At 40.6% G+C, this 20,802-nt stretch overlaps 1 protein-coding gene across 2 annotated transcripts in view; it reads left to right on the forward strand.

Annotated features, from left to right (window-relative positions):
* The window catches only part of F13A1 (coagulation factor XIII A chain), a 59,474-nt gene that overhangs the window by 27,571 nt on the left and 11,101 nt on the right, over positions 1 to 20,802 (forward strand). The window contains exons 6-12 of one of the 2 annotated variants that reach the window (XM_008492578.2): positions 3,402 to 3,509; positions 6,034 to 6,208; positions 9,914 to 10,052; positions 15,882 to 15,985; positions 16,826 to 16,914; positions 17,874 to 18,027; positions 18,603 to 18,890. In XM_008492578.2, the coding sequence (XP_008490800.1) occupies positions 3,402 to 3,509; positions 6,034 to 6,208; positions 9,914 to 10,052; positions 15,882 to 15,985; positions 16,826 to 16,914; positions 17,874 to 18,027; positions 18,603 to 18,890 (1,057 nt within the window). The remainder of the gene's footprint in view (positions 1 to 3,401; positions 3,510 to 6,033; positions 6,209 to 9,913; positions 10,053 to 15,881; positions 15,986 to 16,825; positions 16,915 to 17,873; positions 18,028 to 18,602; positions 18,891 to 20,802) is intronic. The other variant, XM_030446340.1, reaches the window with a different exon arrangement.

Below are 20,802 nucleotides of genomic sequence, written 5' to 3' on the forward strand. Positions count from 1 at the left end.
TGCATGTTAAAAATGAGAGCATTGCTGTGAGTAAAAGTAGTAGCAGCAAGGCCTGCATCACAGATATATCACACAAGTGTGTGTTTTCTATTTATGATATATAGCCCTGTCCAGCAGTGTAAGTAAAAAGCATAAAGCAACATAGAATCATAGAGGTGAAAGGTCATATACAAATGGTCACATGCAAAAATACAGATAAACTTATGCATGGTAATATTCTTAGGCTAAAATTTTGCTTTGAACAATGGCAGCTGGAAGCTTTAACTCAGGTTGTAAATTAAAAAGGAACATACAGTTCAAAACTGGGTTACAAGTAGGAGATGGTTTTCACAGCTGCTCTCTTTAATGAGCAGCATCAGCTAGAGAGGAGGAAAGGCAAGAAAAAAGGACTGAGGAAGAAAAAAACAAGAGAGCAGCTGAAACATGGCTCTAATGAATGAGGATGGAGGTATCCCTTGAAACATGACTGTGATTCCCTTCTTCTAAGAAAGCGTAAATAGCCAGTGACTCAGAAGAGCCCACAGGGGATTCAGGGTAAATTTGGCTTTGGAAGAAATTTAGGCAGACAGGAATTCTCTAGCTGAGAAATGTCAGAAGCTGGATGCTGTATTGATCATTTAAAGTTGGTTAGGGCTTTTTTGTAAGAAAAATACAATGAAACAGGTGGTCATAGAGTTCTTGTTGCCATCATGAGTTGCCTCATGCCCACACGCTGAGCTGTGTTATCTTTGCAGCACGTGCACGTGTTCAGATCAGAGTATAGGCAATGTTAGATCTCATCTGTCTGCAACAGACTGTGAGAAATGCAGCCCTAATTCAACCAGTGCCAAAGGTGACATAGCCCCTCTTACTTAAATTTAAGTAGAAGGTCATCTATTAGAAACAGGTTAGCATGAAAGGGGATACCCAGTGAAGGCCAGCCCAACTTTGCATCGCTGTAACAGAATGCATGTCTGCCTGCAGACAGAACCCCTGTGCCTGTATATTTTCTCACACCCTGTTTTCCATCTGCAGCCTTTCCCAGAAGGCTCTGACCAAGTTCCTGGATCATGAATTTGGTTTATTTCCATTTCAGGTTTTGCTGAGCAGGCAGTGCCTGCTCCTGGCCCAAGTTCACTCACCTGTCCTGGTTGCTCACCACTGCTCTGTTTCCTCTCACATTTCAGGGGTGTTCAGCATTACAAGTGCTGTGTTTCTATTACACTTCCCTCTAGACAGCATTTTCATGCCAAGAGTGAGAGCAGGAAACAGATTTAGTTTGATTTAATGTTTTAAAATCCCTGATGGTGAAGAAGGGCAAAACTGGCTTCAAAGATAAGGCTGTTCTGCATCTTTAAGTACTGCACTAGTGTAAGGCATCTAAACTTTATAGATGGCCCTGTATCTCTTCCCATGTTAATCCAGTTATTTCACAATCATTCATGTCATTTTGTAAATGCTAAGGTGGAAGGCAACAATTTGATACCAATTTCTTTCCTCTTTATTCTTTCTGTATATGTTGGCAAGACTGACAGTGTCTCATAAACTGTAGATGAGAAAGATTTAATTTTCAGAGTAAACTTCTTATTGATTTAACTCAGGTCTTATGCGCTGCTGATGACTACAAGTACAGAAAGCAGATTTTTATCCTGTTGAAAGAGATAAATCACTAAGCCAGACCAGAGGAAAAGTGAACCTGAAGCATGGAGGTCCCAGAGGTTAGATTATCTGTTGTAAAAATCCTCCTTAGTAAGGAAGGTCCCCACAGCCCAGTCATCCCCTCAAGGTTATTTACATCACATACCAGTGGAGTGGACTGGAGTATCTCTCATGCAATCATTCAGCCTCCCAGGGATGATGCAACATTAGGAGTAGATCTGTGGGAAACACCGATCTTTCTGTCCCTGTTTGCCCAAACACCACAAATTCTGTTTTGCTGAATATGTACAAGGTGTTACTGACTAGTGAACATCTTCTCCAAAGAAAGTAACTCAGTGCACATGTGGATGATGATGACAGAGGTGTGCTGCTGTGGAGGATGCTTGCTGAAAAGGTTTCATAGAGAGGTGGCATCCTGAGCAATGAGAGGCAGGCAGGCACAAAGCTAAGGAAAAGATGAAGTCAGGAAATGGTGAGGGATTGTGAAATGTGGTGGTACCTCTGCTCTCTTGGCTTGTGCCAGAGCTCGGCTGCTGCTTAGGATGTCACTCCTGTCCCTCCCATTTTCTCTTCTGCAACATAAGCAGCAGTCTTGACTCTTTGGAGCTTGATTTTCAGACCTCTTGCTTCACTCTTCTGCCTCTTTTGACTCTCCCCAGACTTCCAAAGCATCAGCTTGGCCTGGGCTCTTGCTCTCTTCTTCAGGAAGCAAAACACAGATCATCCTTATCTGCTAAAGACTCTTAAGCCAGGCTGTAGACAGCTGCAAAATAAATCCATCTCTTATAGCAGCATGAGAGCAAAAATCCTGTTAGCTTGAATGATCTTTAAGGATGCAAGTGTGGAGCGTAAGACCTAACAGGGCAAGGGGATAAGCTCCATGAAGTGTCTGTCAAAGCCTGGAATGTTAATATAGGACTGTGTATCCAGAAGATATTTGTATGATTAATGTGTGTTTCCCTGTCTCCTACTGTTTTCCAGGGACAGAGGTATTTTCCTTTGCTATGCAATTTCTCCTAAGGAAAATGAAATACATTGCAGGGCAAGTTCTGTGACAAATAGTTTCTGGTCTATTTAGGCACCTCTGCCCTCAATTCATTCTTGTGCTTGTTCATTCTGGATCAAAGGAACTGTACCTTTTCACTCTGTTTTTGAAGAAAACTCCTCTAGGTCACTTGGTATTTTTTGATGTCTAAGTTTTCTAGAGCAGGATTAATCTATATAATCAGCTTTTGAGTTGTCAATTTTAAACAGATTTTTAAAATTATTTTAAAAGGAAATTGTCTTCAAATTAACTCTGCCAAAGCACTTACTGCTTAACTTCCCACCATTGCTTTGACTGTGTCAGGGAAGTCTTGAAATTAACAGGTCTGGCATCTGTGAAGGACACCGAGTCCTTCATGAGCAGACTAGCTTCTTGTAGTTATTATAATATCTTCCTATTATATACTTGTTAGCACTTAAAATATTATGTCCTGTCAGAAAGGCAAAGTTGTAATTTCAACCTTCTGGAAATCAGACTGAGATTGAATTGAAATGGACACCCTTTTTTCCCTTACAGCCTCTCACTTTTTTTTTGTGATACATGGACAATTATGCTAGGAGAAAAATTGTATTTTTAAAAAGAGAACTTTGACCTGACCAGCTAATTTTGGAGCTAACAAGCTATTATAAAATAACAAAAAATAACTTTGCTTTTGCTTTCCAGAATAAACGTCACTCCGTTTTTCCTTTTTAAAATCTTCTTATTTTATTTTACCTAGTTTGAAGAAAACATCCTGGATGCTTGTCTGTTCCTTATGGACAAGGCAGAACTGGAGCTCTCTGGGCGTGGAAACCCAATTAAAATCTGCCGTGTTGCCTCTGCAGTGGTATGTAGTAGATGCCTAGTATGTGTCAGGAGTGACTGACAAATCAAAGCCCAGCTGATTCAACTGGTCCTCATGCCACATTGAGCTCACTCCAAAAGGTGCCAGGTGCCACATTGTCCATTCTGACCTCTGGGGTCTGCCTTTTTTTTTTTTTCTTCCCTGAGGGCAAAATACTTAGGTCAGCTCATCACCCTTTCCTAAGAATGGTACCTCAGTGGCAGAAGAGCCACTTTTAGACATGACAGCATTTCTTGTGACACTGTGCTCGCTTTCTGGTAGCTAGAGATAATTAAGAAAGCTACTTCTGTCGTGTGCAGTAAGACACTGTGATGGGTGGAATTTGGGATGGAGAACTGAGACTTTATGTGGACTCCAGCACAAACCTCATTGGGGTCTTAAGACACTGCAATGGTGGGTGTTACCATATCTGATTTTTAAGCCTCCAATGGCCTAGGCAGGCCAAGAACATCTATTTGTGCTATCTTGACGCAGAAAAAAACACTGTGAGAGCTGCCCTCTTAAACATGGGGTCCACAAAATTTACCCCACTTAGAATGGAAGTGCCTAAAATAACCAGAAGGGAAGAGTAAAAAGACTTTACGTCTCCACAAGTTCCATCTGCTATGTACCAGCAGTCATGTTGTGGCTGCAAGAGCAGCCCCATCCCTAATATTCAAGATGGAATATTCATCCAGGATGTGGAAGGCAGAGGCTGAATCCCTTCCTCTGCCTTACAGAGGTCTGAACTAATGCCTGCTTCTTCCTAGAATAATACTCTGGTCATGGAGCTAGCATAATTAGATATTCTCCCAAGTCAGCTACTAAAACAGACATGGAGATGGATAATCTTTTAACCCTCTTGTTACAGCATTTGCCCAGGCTTTAAGAGAATGAGATTTTTGCCTTAGATAGCATTGAAATGAGATCTCCAGTGCATCAGAGACACATGCTGAGTCTTGCATAGCACCATGTTAAAGAGAATAGCTTAATCAAGAAGTACTGAGAACATCCCCTCTTCTCTTTCTCTTTTAACCCTTTGGTAATTTCTTTCACCCCAGACACTAGAAATATGGCTTCAGACCTTCAGATAGAAGTAAGAATTGAATGTGATTCTCTCATCATTAGGCTAGTAGGTGTAAACGGACCCTTATGCAGGGACCATAGAAGCCTTCAGGGCAGAGTACACAAAGTTTATTAACTCAAAGATAGATTGAATATTACTTATGTTTTGAGCCATTCCGTCATTTCAGGAAGGTGAAGAAGCTCACCATTGTAAATACAGGAGTCATTGTAAATACAGTCAATACTAATACAGTAAATTAGACTTCAGGTCTAATCTGAAGGGTTAGGCCATAGCTACATGGAATTTTTTCCCATCTGAAATCTGGACCTCAATAAGAAGTGGCTGAGAGGTTTTAAAGTCCCACCCATGTTCATTCCTCTCGTTTTTGCTCAAGTTGAAATGCAGTGGAGCTGAACTTGCCTGAGAAGGTGCTGCCACGCTGGGATCCTTCTGAGGCATTCTGACATTTCAGAGCAGGCAGGCTGGCTCACATCTTCCTATGGTTATAGCCAGAGGAGAGCCTGAAGATCAAAACGATGCTCTTTCCTTGGCATATCTCTTTTCTTGGCATGTTTCCCACAAGAGTGAGATGGGCACAGCCCCTTAACCCTTTGGTTATGATTCTGAATACTTATCTTTATTCAGTCCCCGGGTTCACAGGAAGTCGATTTTCTAATTATAAAACAGTAGTTAATCCAGCCAAAAGCTTTTAAATGAGAATTGTGATTTATTTGGCTGGCATGTAGCTGTTCCACATTAGCATAATTAAAAGGCACAGAGCGAATGAGCTTTTTGCACAGCCCCAACCGGTTTGGTTCAAATTGCAGCCAGGAGATGTATTGCTCGTTAACGCCTATCAGTGTAGCCATTAGTCAGCAAAACCCCTTGCTTTGTATAATCTTACAGGAGGAAAACTTACACAGCAAATTCCTTCTTGTTTTCATGTGTGCTGGACCAAAGAAATTAGTTTCTACTCTAAAAATAACAGTGGACTCTTTCGCCTCTCAATCCACTGTAAATCAGAAGTGATTTCATTAAAATCTCTGGGCTGATACAGACAGAAAGACAGATGATGTTCCAAAAGAATCAAGATTAATATTTTTGAGGCTTGCTTGCCAGTGTATAACTTATCATGTTTATTAAAAAGACATAGCAGTAAGCATGTTTAAGGTTAATAAAACTTACTTAACTGGAACATGAATACTCAGTATGGTGATTTAATGTCACCATTATTTTTAAGTATCTGACTTTCATTCAAAATTTTTCAGTGATGGAGAATACATGGCCCTTAGCAAGATTGTTCTTTTCATCTTCTACCTTCATAATTAAACATTTCTGTCTTATTGCTAGCCTAAACCTGGCTATATTCAGTCTGTCGCATCCTATTTTTTTCTGCTGGCTTAAAGAGCTCTTTATTATTCAGACTCTGACATCCCTAATGCCTGTTTCTTTTGTCTTTAGATTAACTCCAGGGATGACAATGGTGTGATTGCTGGATCCTGGGACAATACATATGCTTATGGTGTTGCACCCTCAGCCTGGACAGGAAGTGTGGACATTCTCTTGGAGTATTACAGTTCTAAGCAACCCGTGAGATATGGCCAGTGCTGGGTCTTTGCTGGTGTCTTCAACACATGTAGGTACCAGTGAGGAAAGCTCCACCCTGCTATATAATTTTTGCATAACAGGCAGAGCTTTTCGGTTAAACTCGCTAAAATACCTCCTGGCTCTGGGATGTTCAGGAGTAAATAGTAGAGATACTTAAAAATACATGGCTAAAATAGATGTTCTCTAAATAAACTTCTGGCATTTCTTTCAGTTTGGCTGCTCTTCCACACAAATCTGTTGACTATTTATTTGTTCATTCAAATGTATTCAGTGACTCATAGAGGGTAAGTTTGGAAGAGAGAAAGTCTTTTGGCACAGTCCACATTTCTGCTAGGAAATCTAAGATGAACAGGGGCCTTCTTATCTGCATCTGCAACATGAAACTGTTACCCCAGGTGGTATATGTGGTGGTATCTTTGCTACCAAAAGGATAAATCTCACCTACCAAGGATTGCTTCTAGCAAGACTGACATGGCAGTACCTGTCTACTGAGCAGAGTTCACATTTTGGGGGGAGTTTGTGAGTGAGAGCAGTGACGAAAAGGCTGACATGGTTTAAGAACTGTCTTGCACTACAAGGTTAAAGTCAAAACACGATTGCCTGAACGAGAGTTCCAATTTTGCAGCAAATGGGGTGTTGCAGGTTGTAAAAACCAATAGGGAAATCACTGTTGGATTGGTCCCGTTTTTTTTACTGTCTTGTGCCTGCTAACAGCAACATTCGAGATGAACTCTACTAATATAGTGGAACACAGTGCAACATATTAGCAATCAAGAAAGACTCTGGGAGTGTAAAAAATGTGCATGATACAGATAATGAGGGCCAGACATTGAAAGTAATGCTTATATCAAGTGCCAAGGTAGAGGCAGTCAAGCTCTTGCTATGCTTATGGCACTGGCCAAACCTGAACAGAAACTAAAATAAATATGTTTCTTAAATCCAGATGATCTTCATTAGAAACATTTAGAACATAGACATTTAAGTATCAAACTAGATCAGCTTAGAATGAGGGGAACACCTTAAGTATTTCTGCAGGCTTGAAGCCTTCTTTTCATCAAGTGCTTTTTCAACCACAGCTGAAAGTCTAAGCTTTGGTCCTTGTATTTAAGATGTGAAAAGGAAATTACAGAAAAGCTCTTCATGAAATGTTTTCCTTTGTCATCTGTCTCAATGCTGTCACATGTTGCTGTCTCAAGGTATTGCTTTACACTTCTCTTTACTTTATCTGTCTATCAAAAATGTAGGATATTAATCACCCACATTCTGCAAGAAACATGGAAATTGAATAATTAATGACAAGTTACAAAACTGGTTCTTCACCCTCAGGCAGCGCTGGACATCTCTGCATTTTCACTTTCTTTCTTTCCCCCCTTTTTATGTGTGTATGTTTCATTTTTAAAATAATTTTCCTCCAATTTGGATGATTTCATTTCATAACCAATTCAGGGTAACTGGAGTAGTTCAAAAGCCATTCAAAACAGTAAGTATCTCATAAATAAAGTGTCTTCTGACCACCTAACCTTCTTCTGGTACACTTCTCTTACAGCTGTGGCAAGGGATGCAGTTTTAGATTTCTCTGCTTCTCTTCCATATGTTTGTGACGGTTCCTGTTTTGATTTGACATGCTGACAGGTGCTCTGTCCTTTGGCACATGAAATGCTTCATTTTATTCCTGGTGCAGTGGGATATTGAGTAATCATGCAGAAAGGACCTGAGAGACATCTAATCCCTTCAGTGCCTGAGGTCACTTGTTTTGTTCTTGGTGCTCCTTGGCCTCTGTACAACACAATGGTTCTGAAGAGGCTCCTGCAAATGGTTCCTATGTTTGAAATTCCTTCCAGTGGTTTCCTTCCACTTTGTTTTCCCTGCCAGGTGTCTCATCTGGACTTCTCTAGGTGACAGGCAGACACACAGCAGCTCACCCACCTTCCCCCTACGCTGGCCCTGAATCACCACTACGCAGAATTTTGCCTGCAGGCCACAGTGAAACTGGGGCAAGGCAGCAGAGGCTCAGAGCCTGCTGTGTTAAATGGAGAGGCATCTTTATCTGGGGCAAAACCTGACTCAGTTTGCTGACTAAGTTAGTCAAGTCAGAGACCTGGCACTTTGTCCTACTGCAAGGATTGCTGAAGTATAAAGCTTGCTAAGCATTACGAAAAAAAATGATGCCCTGTGGCTGGCCTGATACGTAGCCACGGACATGTCCCACTGCTGACCACTGCACAGAGAGGACAGCAAAGGTCCAAACAGCCTTGTGCAGCTAGAAGGGTTGTTTTGAGCTGATTTTGTGTCTTACTCAGCTGCCAATGTTTTACCATTGTGACCAGTCCAGCTTTCCAAGGTTACTCTGTCATACACTCTGGATAGTCATCCGTTAAAAATGCTAAAACATTCTGAAAAATGGTCATTAATCTTGAAATTGTCAGACAAATTATTTTCAATGAGCCCTGATGGCTCATGTGCTGGAAGCCTGGGAGGGTGCTTGAATTAAGTTTAATCAATAGGTACATCTGGTATTGGATGCATCCAGGTAATTTGTCATCCAGGAACTTGAAATGAATGTGCAGGGTTACACGTTATTGGAAGTCACAGTAGTGACACTAATGAATATACAAAACTCAGCAGTATCAGGATGGGCTGTTCAATGTTGCAGCATCAGAAATATTTTTAAATAGAATTTTCAGTACAAATGTTTTTACTTTTCAGAAAGAAATCCCTGTTTTCTGCAGAGCCTTGTTGGCTCTTGTATTGGATAGCAGGAATATGTTTTGGCCAAGAGACAAAATATCTCATCTGGAGAAGCTGAGGTGATGTGTCACTTTGCAGTCCCTCTCTCCCCATGGGAGCTCCATGTCTATTATCAGTCAGGTTGCACAGCAAACACAGAAGCCTAACGATGCACTACTGCAACTCAGTGTAGCCCTAATGTTTCCACATATCCCAAATTTACCACTTGCCAAATGGTAAGAAGAGGCATTAGTGCTACACTGCGATGGTCTGAGATTTAGGGGTACGGGCTTCATGTTTGGTTTGGGCTAGTTTGGGTTTTTTTTGATCCTCCTTTCAAGATCCTTTCAGGGATCATTGACTCCAAAATACTGTTACTTAACCATCCATACAAGTTATGTGATGCATTTTGTTCAGACTGTCTAAATGATATTTCACTTGCAAGCAACACAGCTATTCACCCTTGTTAGCAATAATTTCCTGCTTTATTCTTTGCGTTCTCCAGATCTCTTCTGATGGCAAATGTCAAACTGGAAACCCCCGAATCAATCAAAAGGAGACACTTTCTATTAATTTTCTTTTCAGCACAGTCTCATGTTTCTCCTGAATTACTGCTACTAGGAGATTTAATATATTTTGAATTTCTTGCTAGCTCAGACTCATTTTTCCCTATACCACATGTGGTCATGCAATAGATCCGTTACACCCAGATTTGCCCTGAAAAGCTGCAGTGTGGTCTCTATGCAAGATTATTCTGCAATTGTTGCTAATTGGCTGCTTAGGTTATAATGACTGTACCATCACATACCTTTAATGCTCATCATTTTGGGACCAAATGAAATATTTAACATATTCTATATAAAGGCAAATAGGAGGAATTACTTGGGTTGATTTGATGGAGTTTTTCAGTCTTATTCCAGCTACAAGTTTCTCACACCCCAACCTGTTATCCATGAGCAATATCTTCATATTTGTCCTTCTCATTACACTTCTTTCTTTGTCACAGTTCTGAGGTGCTTGGGGATACCTGCAAGACTTATTACCAACTATTCTTCTGCCCATGACAACAATGCCAATTTACAGTTAGACATATTTCTGGATGATGAAGGGAAAGTGGACACCAAACTTACAAAAGACTCTATCTGGTGAGTTCTGAGTTCTCCTGGCAAACGCCTTCAATGTGTCAACTATACAAGTAGTAAAAAAATGTGACAACAATGCCTGTAGTTTATTTATTTCTCTGTACATTAAAGAACACTGCTAGCTTATGTAAAACAGAATGAATGTATTGTTAGTAGGCTGACTAATATGAATTGCTTGCCATGTAGAGAGAAATACCCTAGGGTATCCCACTACTAATTTTACCATTTAGTATAGTGCACAATTAAGCAAGAGAGCTGGAATGGCTTTGTGCTCCTTAGGGCCAGGGCATTTCTAGAAATGGAAACTGGTAGGATGGGCATTTCCATCTGTCAGTGTGAAGCCAGGCTCAAAGAGATACCTCAACATCTATGGAAAAACGCCCTTTTTGTCCTGCTTCTGCCCAGTTCCCATGCTTATAGGCTGATTTTACATCATGTACATGCAGTTACTGTCACAAATAGGTGCTTTCAAAAATAAATCCAGTTTGGCTGAGAAAGAAACAAGCCAAAGTATCATGGAAGTTATTGATATACTATCACGAGATTTATAAAAACAAAAATCCCTAGGAACAATAAATGGAGTCTACTTTCTTTTGGACAAGACAGTGCTCTAACTTCCTCCTCAAACTCTTATTCTCTCCTGCCTGACAGCAGAAGTTTAGCATATCTTGATTATATGCTCTGTACAGTAGAAATTATGTGTGGATTATGGGGCCTCAAGCCATTCCTCCTCAGAGTGAAGCACTGAATGTGACCTCTGTCTATATTCCTATATTCAGGAGGTATTTGTTCTAATCAGTGTTAATATACCTGATTTGTGCCAATGATATATTCAATCATCAGCATAGGTGCTCATCAGCATGTTTCATTATCAACCTAATCTCTGGAAGTCTTTGTACTAAAACTGCAATAAACCCATTCTGTGGTGGAGGAAATTACTGAACCTGTTGTAACCTCTTTTATATGGTTTCCATAATCTGCTACCCCCAGGAGAGAATCTGAGGGAAACAATTACGTACGTTTACATCGGAAGCTTGTATCACAGCATCACAGAATAGTCTAGACTGGAAGGGACCCCAGAAAGTCAATCTAACCCCCTGCTCAAAGCAGGGCCAGCTAAAGCAGATTGTTCAGGGCTGTATCCAGTTAGGTTTTAAACGCTTGAAAGGGTGGACACTCCAGAACATGTCTGGGAAACCTGTGTTAGTGGTCAACCACTTTCACAGGAAAAAAGTCTTCAGACAGAAATTTCTGTGTTTCCATTTGTGCCCATTCCTTCTTGTCCTGTTACTGGGGGCCACTGAGAAGATCCTAGCATGGTCTTCTTCCCCCTCACTCTCTAATGAGGCATTTGTACATGTGAATTAGGTCCTATTGAGCCTTCCCATCCCTAGGCTGAACAGTCCCAAATGTCTCATCCTCTTCTCATGTGCAGTCTCTAATGTATTAGCCATTCCTTCCAGTTTTCTCTATCAGCAAACTTGTGGAGGGTGTAGTAGGTCTCATCACCCAGGTCATTAAATGAAGATGTTAAACAGTATTGGACTCAGCATCAAGCCCTGGGGTACACAACTCATGACTGGGCTCTAGCTGAAGCCTGTAACCTTTCCAGGGACCAGGGACGAGGCTGAAAAATCTGTAGTCCCCTGGGTACTCCTTTTCTTTCTTGAAGAAAGGAGTGGCACTTGCTTTCTTCCTGCCCTCAGGAACTTCCCCTGATCACCATGGCCTTTTGAAGATAGATTTGAGTGGTCTTACAATGACATTGCCTAGCTTCCTCAGAACTTTTAGGCACATCTCATCAGATCCATAGAACTTCTGTGTGTCCAGTTCATTTAATTAATCTCGAAATTGCTCCTCCTCTGTGGAAGATAAATTTTTGTTTCTCCAAATTTCCCCATCTGTCTCAGGGTGCTGAGGACAAATATTAGCAGTAAAAATGAAGGTAAAGAAGACATTGAATAGTTCTGCCTTCTCTTAGTCCTTTGCCACCACTGACCCTTCAGCAGCAGACCCACATTTTCCACAGTGTTCCTTTTGGTACTGATGTACTTGCCTTTCTTACAGCTCTTTATGTCTCATTACAGACTTCATTTGATCTGGGTTTTGGCTTTCTTAAACCTGTCTCTGCATGCTCAGACAGTGTCTCTCTATTCCTCTTGGTCACCCGTCCCTGCTTCCAACTCTTGTGCCATTTTTTTTTTTTTTAAGTTTGTGTTTAGTTGGGACCACCTTATTCACCATGCAGGCCTTGTGCTGCTTTTGGATGATTTCCTGCACATAGGGATGGAACATTCTTAAGCTTGGATAAGGAGACCTTTGAAAAACAACTAGCTCTCCTGGACCCATCTTCTATCTAGAACTGCCTTCCATGGTATTCTTCCAAGCAGGACCTTAAACAGGCCAGAGGCTGCTCTCCTTTCATCCAGGATTATGATCCTGCTATTTTACTTGTTCCCTCCTGTTAGGATCCTTGAGTTTTCCCAGTTTACTAAACTGCATCTGGTCTACGTGACAAGAGGGCCTCAGTACATATCATGGGCCTGGTCCTTCCATGGCTCACAGAGAAGTAAACAAACTTTTTTTCTGAAACTTCCTCTGCTTATAAATTATGTGAAACAAAACCCAATTACTTGCTGCCATATACACCCTGTAATGAGTCATTGCCACATTTCAGACTTTTCATGATTTCGGCTCTTCTCCCCTTCTCCTAACCCAGCCTGTGAAACAACTTTTACCCACTTTTGACATTTCTTTTTACTTCTTTTACTTCCCTACTTCTTTTCTAAGATGCTTCCCAAGACTTCTTAATTTAGTCCTGTTTTTTAGCTCTGTTTTGTTTTCCATTCTTTTGGGACAGAGCCAGATCATCCATAATCATCCTTGCTGAAATCCATATGCAACTTCACACTAGCATTTCATCCTCCATCTTAAGTTTTCTCTTTTTTTTTTTTTTTTTGCTTGATTACTTTCTGAACTGCCTTATTCATCCTTTTATCCTCTTGGTGTATTTATTAGTACATGGTGCACATAACCCTTTGGGCATGACTTAATATATTACACACCTCTTTCATTTCTCCTCTGTGTCCTTTCTTTTTATTACTCTGTAACACTCTGTGGTAGCACACATAGCAATTTTAAATGGCTCGTGTCTTAACCTTGATTTTATTTTTAATGTCTCTTTTATTTCTTTTATTTGCTTCTTTTAATTTTTTTAAGAGGACAAGCTGAAGGTATTTATAATGTTTTTTTTTAATGTATTTCTCAGTTTTATTTATAATCTCCTGAAAACTAGAAGCGAAGCTCTTTTTCTTTATTAATATATCATTTCTATTGCCATGTACTGCTGGAGATGATCTCTCTTCAGGTTTTAAATACTCTCAGGCTTCAGTGTTACTTGGAGCCAGAATTTTTAGTTCGATCAATCTCTGAGTGTGGGGCTCCCTCTGAATGTTATCTGGCTTTTTTTTATCTTTATTAAAGATCATCTTCTCCCTCAGGATAGGAAACAACAACGACAGAACAACACATATACAAAATTACACCGACATTGCAAAAAGTTATTTTTATATAGAGCAGGCCGGATTTGGGCCCATCAGTACTGCCTCTGTCCCCTTACTTTGTTCTCCTTGTCTTCCTTAATGATGATATAAAGACACTTAAAAAATATTTATCTTGGATGGGTATCAAGGCTCATTCCTAATGTGAGGTCCTAGCAGACTGATGAGCAGAAACTTGCTCGAAGTCACACAGCCCCAGGGGGGTTCATCCAGGCCCATGGATGATGCCCCTCTGAGACCTCCTCTCTCCCATTCACTTCCATCTCACTTTTCCCTAATTTCTCAGTAACATTGCCAGTGCCTCTCTCAACCCCAATGCTTGAGCTTATTAGCTAATGAAAGGGCAGCAGCTGTTTCCAGCATGTGCCTGTCTCATAAGCAATACCAAGTAGCCTTCTTAAATTGTCTTCCAGGCATAAAACCCACCTGGTCATCTTTTATTAATTTCCCCATTGCTTTGTTTAGTCTATTTGTAATTATCCCTGTAAATATTTAATGGTCACTACATTGATCTGTATAGCCATTCTAGCTTTTTTTAATGTCTAAGGCTTGCTGTAGAATACAAGAACTACAGAATCAGTTTAACAAATTATGGCTACAGAGCCAGCTCCTCAGCTGTGCTCACTTCTACCAGAGAGGAGTTTCTGCTACATTTTGGAGAGGCAAATGTTTCCCTCACCCCCCTTTCCTTAATGCTTGCGTGCTTTACAAGCAAAATCCTTTTTGCCCATTCACATTCAATATTCCTAAGTCCATTTTCTATTTGCATGGCAGCAGACCCACCAATTTGCTGTTCTGCTGCACCTAGCACTACATCAGTAGAAACCAGTAATAAAGGTCCTGTCCCTAGGATGAATATAGAAAAAACATAGAAAAAACTGCATTACCTAACTGCAGAACTGAAGCAGAGCATTTCTGTACACTTAAGCCCCACTTGGTGTTTTCATCCTGCCCTCCTGCCTGCTCTTCAGGTTCTTCTTTTACGAGGCCAGTGACACATCTGAGCTTAATTCAAAGAGAACCAATGAAAGCTGAAGGGCAAGGGTTGTCTCTCTCACATATTGGCATAACTGTTTCCAAAACCCACCCTACCAGAGAGCACATCCCCCTTCTCTGGTAGCCTTCAGCAAAGCTCTGCAAGCATGATTCAGCATTGGCTACTCTCAGAAACATCAAAAATTCTCTGAATGTGTGCCATTTTCTTGAATAATTCCTTTCTCTGTAGTGCTGCTTCATTAACTCTTCTAACTGACAAGTTTTACCGTGATCCAAGCTTTCATTTCCACTTTGAAATATCTTGTTAGACAAGCCTGAGATCCTTCCAGTTCCGCTTCATGTCTGGTTTTCACCTATTATTAATGAAATGGTCAGAGTTTAACAATCCCCATTTTGGTTGCTAATATCATTGGATGTACTAGGAGCTGTATCAGCAGCTACACAGATGTAATTTTATTCATGTTTGCTGTAGGATATGTATAAATTGCAAGCAAAATTGCCCTTGTCTATTTCTTCATCCTTTTTTCTTGCAGTAATGAAATTCAAACACTTCACTGGTGTTACTGCAAGACCTTCTTCCTTTGGTTTTTTTTTTTTGCTTGTGTTCTCTCATAAGCACCAGTAGCCAACAGTGGTCATAGGTTTTTGAGAAACTGTATGTTCTAGGAGATCTGACCTTTCTCACTGATATGACACACTGGGGAAGAGTTCGTAAGAAATTCAAAATGAGGATGGTCTTATAAAGCCTGTAGAGGGTCTTTTTCTCAACCAGCTTACATGGACACCAGCTCAGCATATTTGGCTTGAGCCATGAAAACAGAACTACATGCTGTACATTGTACTTCAGCCTTAATAGTTGTAAAGCAGACCGTACTTCAGTGGCTTGAAGATGATGCATTGCTTGCTTTAGCAGGCACACTGAAGTGGAGTTGCCTGGATGGAAAGGAATTGTAGTTTGTGTAGCTCTTCATATACCCCGACAATCTCCAAGCACTTGTAAAGTTTTCTGAGACATTTGCATTCAAAAGACATCAGATGAATCAAAATTTTCTTCAACTTGAAAGCCGCAGTCCTTTGTTTTAGTTTCTTGACTGCAAGTTTTAACAGAGGTACCAAACTTTTAGACTGAAAAATCTATTCTCTAAAAAGACCCAACTTTGCCACCTCTAAATTTACAAATGTTGCTACTGAAGCAATTTTAGGACATAAATGCATGTGTTGTTTTTGGTCTATATACTTCTTTTCAATAATTTAATTTTTTGGTTTCACGTCTAAGGAACTATCATTGTTGGAATGAAGCTTGGATGACAAGACCTGATCTTCCTGTTGGTTTTGGAGGATGGCAGGTTGTTGATGGGACACCCCAAGAAACCAGTGATGGTAATATTGATTGAAGTCCTCCTTAGCTCCCTTTCCAAAGCTTGGGTTCTTTGTGACAACCAATGAGCTGAAAATAGCTGAGCCAGTGGCACATGTGGCTAGTAACAACTTCTTGCACCAAATAACCATAATTACCTGTGCTCAGGACCTTGTCCTGATTTATTTTGAGCTCTAAAAGGTATCTGTTCTTATTATAACACTGCTGATGATGAATGTGCACAAAATCCTGCATGAGAAGGGCACTGCTAGCTACAGAGGAGATGTAGACCTGTTGCCAAAAGAAGGCTTCTAAAATTTTAGAGAACCTACAGAGAAGCCTGATCAAATTAATTCTCCTTCATTTTGTGTCTGTATGCCTTACTAAACTTCCTGAGCAGGCAGTAGGCAGAAAACAAAAAGAGCTATTTCTTCCCAGTCCTTAATTTTCCAGTTCTTAAAAAACACCCTTAGTAAATTTGTGGTGAGATCTTTCTCAGTCTGTGGTGTGAATGAGCCCTCCCAAAATTATCTGCTTTAATCAAAACCAGCTGTAACTGTGTGGTTCAAGCACTTGAGACTTACAGTGGACTTTACATTGCCAGTAATTTACCAAACCATTAGGTTGTTTCAAACTTGAGTCTGTTTTTCGGAGAGCTGAAAACAGAAATAAGGTTTTTCACTTCTTGGTCAGGAGTAAGAAGGGACCTGTAAACAGGGAGCTGTTAATTATTAAAAGAGTTAACTAAATGTCAAGGATTCTTATTCTTTGACATGTTTTTAAAATTTTTTTTTATTTTTAATTAGTTTAGGGTTTCTTTTTAACTAGTTAAGTCTCTCACTTTGTCTGTCTTCTCCCCATAGGTATGTACAGGTGTGGCCCAGCCTCAGTTCAAGCCATTAAACATGGTCACGTTTGCTTCCAATTTGATGCTCCTTTTGTCTATGCTGAGGTACAAACCTAAAAATTTTTAGTGCATTGAGTGATAACAGTGGGACCATAGGTGGGACAGAATAGGGCTTGACTACAATATATGCATTGAAAGTTACTTCATGTATACTCCATGTCAAGTATTTCCATGTCAAGGAAATATTTCATATTTATGTTTTGACATGCAGACCAGTAGGTGTGGTATGAATGACAGAGATTTCTCTAATCTCTGCTCATCAGCGTAGTAACCAGAAAAAACTACTCTGGCTGATGAAACTTCAGGCTTTAACCACCTCAGATTCCAGTTATGCTGGCAAATAGGTCACTAGCTATGGCTACTAGGCTTTGTGCTTTGTTAGCTGTTACCTCCCTCTCAGGCACGCCAGCAAAGGTGCTTATGTTGAGGTTCTCTTCCTTATTTCAGTCCAACAGGCTGCAGTGAATTTGAAGAGGCCTTTTCTCACTATGTCCATGTGGGCTGCAGTGGGTCAAGGAGAGCTCGTATCGGTGGTTTGACTGGCAGCTCTGAGAGGCATCTGAGAGGCATATTTCTCTATGAGGAGTAAAAGGGCATGGTCTGGAACTTAATCTCTTGCACCACCAGAGCTGGTGTCCCCAGAACTGTACCAGCTGTAGAGCAAATCTCTCTCTAACTGAATTGTATAAAGTTTAGGACAGAAGAGAAAAAAGTTTGTTTATGAAGCATCCCCTTCTCTATGACCATAAGCTTTTTTGTACAAGGAATGTGTAATCATGCTCTCCAAGTCCAAACAGGAGCTCTGTAGCCTGTCTGTTGTTCTGGAGCTGTGAATAGTAAAATTAAGCAAGTCACTATTGCAGCATATGACTAATTTTAAATGTGGAACTTCAATATAATTGGGATTTCAAGTCAGTGTGTCCCTTTTTTGAAGGGAGATAGGCTGGCTTCCCTTCCTGTCTTTAGTTCCATGTATCTCAATCCTTCTTCATTTAATTTTATAGGTAAATAGTGATATTGTTTACTCAAGAAGGGAGAAAAACGGAACTCAAGTGATAGAAAAAATCGACACAAACCATATTGGGCAGTTGATTGTGACCAAGGAAGTTGGGAGTGATGGAATGCTGGAGATTACTGAGGAGTACAAGTTCCAGGAAGGTAACCTGAAATGGGGTGGGATCGTGCCAATGTAGTTTTACCTCTGTCACATTTAGTTGATAGATTTATACACCTGTGGCACTGACGGAGTTGCTTGAAAAACTACCGAGGTTCCCACTGGAAATTTGTGTTTGTAATTCCATCCCAGAAACACTGCAGGTGCTTTGATGACAGCACAGGATTTGCCACTCAGAAATGCTTTGGGCTGAATAGCTGTAGTGAAAACAAAGGGCAGTCATGGAGTAACTCAAAGCATTAAAAACAGTTCTAGGCTTCGTGTTGTTATTTCTTACTCAGGCCAGGCATTTGCACAGAGTAAATTAGTGTAGCTTGATTAATATCAATTAAGATAAGTCAGTTTATCTGATATATTTTGAGTCTTTAAGACCAGCTCACTTGGAAATTATGAAGTTCTCCCAAAATTAACTTCAACACAGGAAGATTCACCATCAGGAAAGTCCTCATCCATTTGTCTCAGGTACCACAAACTATGGTAGATGTACCCTTGTGATCAGTGAGTGAGCTAATGCAGGACCTCTCTTTCCCATCTAAATTTAATTTTCATTCATTCCTAGGCTCAAAGGAGGAGAGACTGGCTCTTGAGACAGCCGTGATGTATGGAGTTAAGAAGCAAACTGCCCAAGATACCACATATCAACCACAGACAGATGTTGACATGGACTTCCAAGTGCAAAAAGCAGTCCTTGGCAGTGACTTCAAAGTCACTATAACTTTCAGGAACAGAAGTCGCAACTACTACACTGCAACTACATACCTTTCAGGCAACATAGTGTTTTATACAGGAGTGGCAAAAAAGGAATTCAAGAAGCACTCTTTCAGTGCAAAACTGGCACCCTCTTCATGTAAGATTGCATAGTTGTTTTCAAACATGCTGGCTGCTTCTTCCTCTGGTAGAGATAGAGACCAATGTCTCCACCCATGGGTAGAACTGATTCTTGTTGCTAACTGTAGGATACTCAATAAAGTATCCCAGTTCTTGTCCTGCTGCCAATGTTGTTTAGAGCTGAGGACGTTTTCTTCAGGCTGTTGTTACCTGCATAATTCTCTCTTACACCAAGCTTCATGTCTGGGAACTGTTATTTTTTCTTATTTAGTACAAAAGAAAGCAAAGGGGTGCAAATACTAAGCTGCAAGGTATTATTTTTCATACCTGTAGTCTCCTAGCAGTAGCTCAGCAAGTGAAGGAAAGTTCTGGTTCCCCAGGTTATCATTTGCATGGATGAAAAGGTGAATATCTTGTCTTACTTGAATGAAGCTGACAAACTCTGAGTAGGTACAAGTGCATATGTGGCTTCAGAGGACTGCATGATCTGGGCTTTTATATTTCCAGTGATCTGAAAGCTGATCTGTAACTAGTATGTGCCACTATAGAGCAGGGGCATTTGTCAGCTGGGCAGGCACCCCAAAGGTGAATTATATTTACAGATGCAGCATTTGCTGTTCCTAGAGTCCTCTGGAGATCCTGCCTCCCTCTTCCCATGAGAAAAGCAGTTTCTGGTCACCAGCTCACATATCTGAGGTCAGGATTTTATAGTGCTCAAAGTAGGAACGTTCTCCTTTTTTATTCTGGACATAACCAATTTATTTTCAAGTGTTGAGAACCTTCTGTACTCCAAAGCACTACGGAGCCCTACAGATTGTAGCTACTTGACAGCTCCAACAAGAAATGAGTGCCAATCACTTGTTCTTTTGACACGCCTGTGCTTTTGGGTCAGTGCTTCCAGCTCCAAAAGTCATGAGAATGTGCTCTTGTGAAGGCTAAGTCAGAGAAACCTCTACTTGTGTTCCCTAATGAGAAAGTCAGGAGCAATGGCTTTGCCCTCTTGACATTGCTGCTGGGCAAAGTGATCTCTGTTGAGTGCAGCAGGAGTGTCAGGACTTTGGAAGGCCAAAGGATGGGCCTCCTGATCTGGTTCTGGTGCTGGACCACAGCAACCCTGGCTTGTCTAGGTTGAGCTGTCATGCCATCTCAGGGGACACTGTGCGCCCTCTCCCCTCAAAGAGTGTAAGAGAAAAGCCTCTGTGGAATCATAGCTGCTATAGCACCATGTCAAAAAAACGCCTCCATATCACCAAAAATGGCATGTTTTGATTTAGAGTTGATTGATCTCCTTAAAGTAGGAATCTGCTTAGAGGGATCTACAGGTGAAGGTTAATAAAAATTCTATCTCTGGTGTATAAAAATGCCCTGACAGCTGCTTGCTGATTCTTTCTAATTCCCTGATTCATATGCAAGGGATGTGGAAATGGGTTGTGTTGGGTTGTACCAACACAGCTTATCAAAACACAATGTGGGGTTTCATATTGGCTTGCATATATGCAGAAATACTGCAGAACTTTCTGGAGACTTGGCTCAGTAGAGTGAAAAAAGCAATTCCAGTGCTCAGTCTAAATTTTTTGCCACTTCTTTGACAGGGAAAGGTTCAGTCTCATGCACGCTCTTGTATCAAAGGTGAATGTAATGTATTATTACCTAAGACACAGCTTCTGCAGTGCTTTGAGGCTCATCTATCTCCTTTGGACAAGAAATTAAATGAATATATGATGTTTAAGCATCACTGAGCCTCAAAATACATTTTTTCTCAGTTAAGTCAGTTTTGTAAAAAACCTATTGAAACTGGATGGAAATTTTGAATTAACCAATATTGAGTGAACAGAGACTAGAGAGAGGCAACAGAGAGAACAGAGCATGAATTTATTTGCATGTATACCAAAGTTTGTCCCCATCATTACTTATAGCCAAGGACACATGTT

The sequence above is a fragment of the Calypte anna genome, chromosome 2 (genome assembly GCF_003957555.1).
Source record: "Calypte anna isolate BGI_N300 chromosome 2, bCalAnn1_v1.p, whole genome shotgun sequence".
NCBI lineage: Eukaryota > Metazoa > Chordata > Aves > Apodiformes > Trochilidae > Calypte > Calypte anna.